The 5,000-nt window shown below is 57.2% G+C and overlaps 1 protein-coding gene across 1 annotated transcript in view; it reads left to right on the forward strand.

The window, feature by feature from the left end:
- The first annotated feature begins 1,873 nt into the window (after positions 1-1,873).
- Positions 1,874-5,000, forward strand: part of UNCX (UNC homeobox) — a 4,195-nt gene continuing 1,068 nt past the window's right edge. The window contains exons 1-2 of the mRNA XM_041401841.1: positions 1,874-2,123; positions 3,273-3,448. Coding sequence (XP_041257775.1) covers positions 1,874-2,123; positions 3,273-3,448 — 426 coding nt within the window. The remainder of the gene's footprint in view (positions 2,124-3,272; positions 3,449-5,000) is intronic.

Raw genomic sequence — 5,000 nt, forward strand, 5'->3', positions numbered from 1 at the left:
CAAATTCAAACTACCTTTTAGCTCTAAGCAGAGGCAGGGAGACCATAATTAAACTAATCTATAGGGGGGAGGGAGGGAACAGCAATAATACAGCAGTATATTGTATGGCATTCAATTAGGTGAATAAATACAGCTCCGGACAGACAGCATAGATTAGAGACTCGACTTCCTTTTTATTTCAATTTTAACTTCCCCCTCTCTCATACCCACACAAACCAGCGCTAGGAAATGGATCATCTTGACTGGATATTTTATAACTGGAAAATCTATTTGTATGTTTTTCAGAGATAAAGTGTCTCTCCCTCTTTCCCCTTCCCTTCTCTCTCCTTTTTCTTTCCTACCTATTTTTATTTCTTTCCCTTTCTCACCCCACCGTGCCCGCCCCCCGACTCCAAGGATTTAATTCCGCAGGAACCTCCCAGGAAGATTTAAAGAGTTTCCCCGGTCTGATTTCCCGGCCCGGCCCTTTCCCTCTGCTCTTTGTTAAACGCGAATGCTGCTTCTCCCCTCTTCCCACCTTCCCAGGGGCCGGGGCAGCCCTCCCGGGGGTCGCCAGGTTGTGTCCCCCCCCGGCCCAGGGGACCGCCAGCTCCGGTCCAGAGGGCTCGGGATGGGAGGGGCTGGGAAGTTCCCCCTCTTCCTCTCTCCTGGGAGCTCGGGAAGTATTCCTCGAACCGGGAGAGGGCACAAAACTGGGGGTCCCCAGCCCCGCGCTTTGCCGGAGAACCGTCCCTTAAATTATTCACCGGGGGAATCTATCAATGCTTTATCTGGGTGAAAACTTCCATGGAGACGTAATTGAATTAGGAGCAGTTTGGCGGCTGTTTGGGGACTGGCGGGATGAAGCGTGGGGTGTGCTCCAGCGGAGAAGGGGGGAAGGTGAAATGGGAGGGATGCAGGGATGGGAACTTTGTTTGGGTTTGATTTTTAAAAATTATTAGTGGTACTAGTTTTTTGGCCTCCTCTTTAGCGATCAGAGGCTGCTTCTGGTCGTGGCTGCGCTCACAATTCAAAGGTTGTGGTTACTGCTGGAGAGGGGGGTGTCCGTGGCCGAATCGATAGGAGATTGCATTAATTATGATTTCGATTGATATGCTCAAATCTCCTCCTAAACGCTGTAAACGGCTCTTCCTTTTTAATTTTTTTCTCCTTCCTTTCCTCTTCCCCCCCCCCCCTGTTATAGAGCCGGAGAGGAGATGAAAAGGCTTGTAGTTTTAAATTCAATGTGACAGCTCTGGAAAGAGCGGATGATGAATCTCCTATTATTGGATCAGTCTATTTGCCGCTCAATGTCTCTCTGTAATTGGAGCAACATCACTTTAAAGGTTCAGAGAGTAGAGCATTTCTGGTGAAAAATCCCCACAACACGCTGGTGAATGTTTTAAAGGGAAATCTATTAGTGATTTGGCGAGGGGAGGGGACAAGGGGGAAGAGGGTGGGTTGGAGGGGTGGGGGGGAGGCTGTGTGTGTGTGTAACTCCGACTGTTTAGTTTTNCCCCTGCCCGCCCGGCCCCCGCCGCCCTCCTCGGGCTGGAGTTCGTATCAAAGCCCCCCTCGTCGTGTTGTGACAGCTCTGATATTGTTTATTGAGGCTGGATGTCAGGTATAATTAGCAATCGATATGGAAAACGTTTGCTCCCCACACTGGCACGTCTCTGACGTCAGGACCGATTAACGTTTCTTATTGGTCCCAAATTCCCCCAGCCTGAGCTAATTATTGGGAGCCTGATGTTGATAAAGTTAAAGCGCCCGGCGCCCTGCAGCATGAGCCCCTCGCCGCGCCGCCTCCTCCGCCAGCAGCACCCCCGGCCCCAGCCGCCCCGCCGCCAGCGCCCCCAGCCCCGCCGGCACCCCCCGCCCTAGAGCCGCCCCCATGATGGACAGCCGCATCCTGGAGCATCCTCATGCCCAGTTCGGGGGGATGGTGGGTTTCCCTTACCCGCTCGGGCACCACCACGTCTACGAGCTGGCCGGGCACCAGCTGCAGTCGGCGGCCGCCTCCGTGCCCTTCTCCATCGATGGATTACTGAGCGGCTCCTGCGCCGCCTCTGTGGTCAACCCGGCGCCGCTGATCCCCTCCGGCTGCGGGGTGAGCGGGGACAGCCAGCCCTTCAAGCTCGCAGGTAGGAGCGGCCCCGTTGTCGCGTGTGTCCCCCCGCCCCCCCAGCCCGCACCCGGCCGTGGCTCCGCGCCCGGAGCGTGGCAGCGCGGCGGAGGAACAGCAGCGCACCCCGCAGCCCCGCTGTCCTCAAAGGCGGATTTTGGGGTGTCTCGGAGGGGAGGGCAGGCGGCTGTGCTGGCCCCCCGAGGGGGCGGACGGCCCCGGTCCAGCGCCGGGAGCGTTCCCCGCTCCCACCGGCGCAGGGCCACGCGTGTGCCCTGAACAATAGCGGGCCCGGCCCGGTGCCTTCCCCCAAAGTTCATCGTGCGGCAGCTCGGATCGTACCATTAAAAGATGATGATGATAATAATAAAAATAATAATGGGAATCGCTGGGGTTTGGGGAATGAAGAGCGGTAATAATTGGGTTTTTTTATACGGTTTAGCCAAAGGGAAGCTTTCTCCCTCCGTCCCTCCCCACCGGCCTGTGGCACCGCTATTGTTCAGCTGCTAAAACATTCTGTCGCCCCAACATCCTTCTGGTTAAGCCTGGAGCTGCCCAACACTGCACCTCAACTAAACACAAATTATTATAATTATTACTATTATTATGATTCTTTCTTAATTTCCACACCTGGCGGAAAACATTAGGGGAGGTGCAGCCAGGGCTGAAAATCCCCAGCCTGGAGCTGTACGTACTCGAAGAGGCTGCGAACATCCCAGCCCCACGCCCGCCCGAGCTCGGGGGGACTGCGGGAGGCCCAGGGGCCGCCCTGCACCCGGGGTCCCGCGTGGAACGGGCCCAGAGCTGTGACCCACGCAGGTGCTCCGGAGGGGCTGGGGAAGGGAAAGAGGTGGGGGGATTTTAAATTTTTTAATTTTTTTTTAATGAAACCTTTGGTGGTTGGAGCAAATATTGGAACTTCTCTCTCTCTCTCTGCCAGCTGAGTGCCTGTGGAGAGCTTCCTTCAGGAATAAATGTTCTGTAAAGTACATTTTCGGAGGAGGCGAGGGCAGATCGGGTTCCTCCCCATTTTTAGCGCAGGTGTGTGAATAATCCCGCTCTTTTACCAACGCTACCGAGCACAAAAGTTAAAAGGCTCCTGTGAATGGCAGGGAGGGGGGGAGAAGGCCTGTCTCCCAGAGACCTGAGGGTATTTCTGCTTTTTCAGACTCGGGTGACCCGGACAAGGAAAGTCCTGGCTGTAAAAGAAGACGAACCCGCACCAATTTTACTGGCTGGCAGCTCGAGGAGCTGGAAAAGGCGTTTAATGAGAGTCATTACCCGGACGTGTTTATGCGAGAGGCTCTGGCTCTCAGGCTAGACTTGGTGGAGTCCAGAGTGCAGGTAAAAAACGTGTCCCCCCTCCTTTCCCCCCCTGCCCTCTCCTAGCGCCGAGCAGTCCCGGGGGAGATCCCTCGGACCCTGCTCCGGGACGGGCCCTGCGCGCTTGGGCCGCAGCCCCGCGCATCCCGGCCCTTTTGTTCCCTGCCTTGCTGCTTGCTGTCTTATTTTATCATTATTGTTATTACTATTACCCTATTTTTAAAAAAATCTTGCGAAACGAGAAGAATAGTAACCCAGCCTGGCTTCCCTTAACATTTTTTAGTATGTTTTTCCACTGTAAACATTTTTCTTAAATGAGTCAAGGGCGAGAAAATTAGCATGCAAATATGAGGCTTAATCACGGGCCAGGGTATGCTGGAGAATGTCAATAAAGCTCGTAGATGCATCGAGAGCAAGTGAAACTTGTAAAACTTAATTTTAACGAGCTGCTCAGGCCCTTGGCGGTGCAGGACGGGGAGGGCAAGCACCCATCTTCTTCAGTGGATTTTCCAAAAAATTAAATGGGAAGAGGATGGTGGGATGCGGGGAGGCTGCTGGATCTCGGGATGCTGTTCAGTGCTGCGAGCGGGCGGCGAGGCCGAGCTGCGGCCCCGCATCTCGCCGGAACCCGCGGCCGTGCGGGGGCGGCTTGGCGAGGGCTGCGTGTGCGGGGAATGCGTCCTTAAATCCACCCCGGGAGAGGGGACGGGCCCCCCGGGATGAGGCAGCGCCGTTGTCCGCGGGTCCTCACCCCGGGAGAGGGGACGGGCCCCCCGGGATGAGGCAGCGCCGTTGTCCGCGGGTCCTCCGCAGGCTTTGCTTCACCGTGTCCTTCCAGCCGCTTTCCCTCCCGCGCCGCTCCTGCGGAGCCCGGCCGGGGAAGGAGCCGGCACCGGGATTAGCGCGGTGCTCCCGAGCTGGGGCCGGGACAGGCGCTGCCGGCAGCCCCGAGGGGGCGAGGAGGGACGCGGGGACACCGGGGACCTGCCAAGGCAGGCAGGAGCAGGGCCGGAGCAGAGAGGTTTTATTTAATTTAATTTCTCTCCTGTGGTCTGTCTATAACAAACCCAACCAAAACTCATTGTGGGCTGATCCAACTCCTCTGCTCGAGCTCCCGGGAGGAGCAGGAGGTCCGAACTCCGCACGTCTGGGCGAGGCACCGTCCGTCGTGTCCCCCCCGCACCCCCTCGCTTCCAGCCGCTCATTGTGCCGTGTTTATCGCATTTTGCGTGCTGCTGCGGGGAAATCGGGCCAGCGATCGGTGCTTCTGCACCCCTCGGCCACAGGGAAGAGCTGGGGGGGCTGTGGAATCCCTTCCCTCCCCGTGGCGCCGGTTCGGGCAGGGCGCAGCGTGTGTGTGCGTGAGTGTGCACCCCCTTCTTGCTTTTCGTTTTTTTCCCTGCGCTTTTAAAGAAGTGTGGATATCTTTTCCTGCCCCTTCCCCTGCTCTCCGTTTCTCAGAGGCCCCGTTCCTGGAAAGGGGGCTGCCGGCACCTCGAAGGGGTGGACGAGGGAGGCCTGAGCTGCGCTTCTCCCCTCCGCCCCCCTCCCTCCGCCCTGGCCACCGCGGGGG

This window comes from Onychostruthus taczanowskii, unplaced genomic scaffold (genome assembly GCF_017590055.1).
Source record: "Onychostruthus taczanowskii isolate IOZ18803 unplaced genomic scaffold, ASM1759005v1 scaffold19, whole genome shotgun sequence".
In the NCBI taxonomy this organism is placed as follows: Eukaryota; Metazoa; Chordata; class Aves; order Passeriformes; family Passeridae; genus Onychostruthus; species Onychostruthus taczanowskii.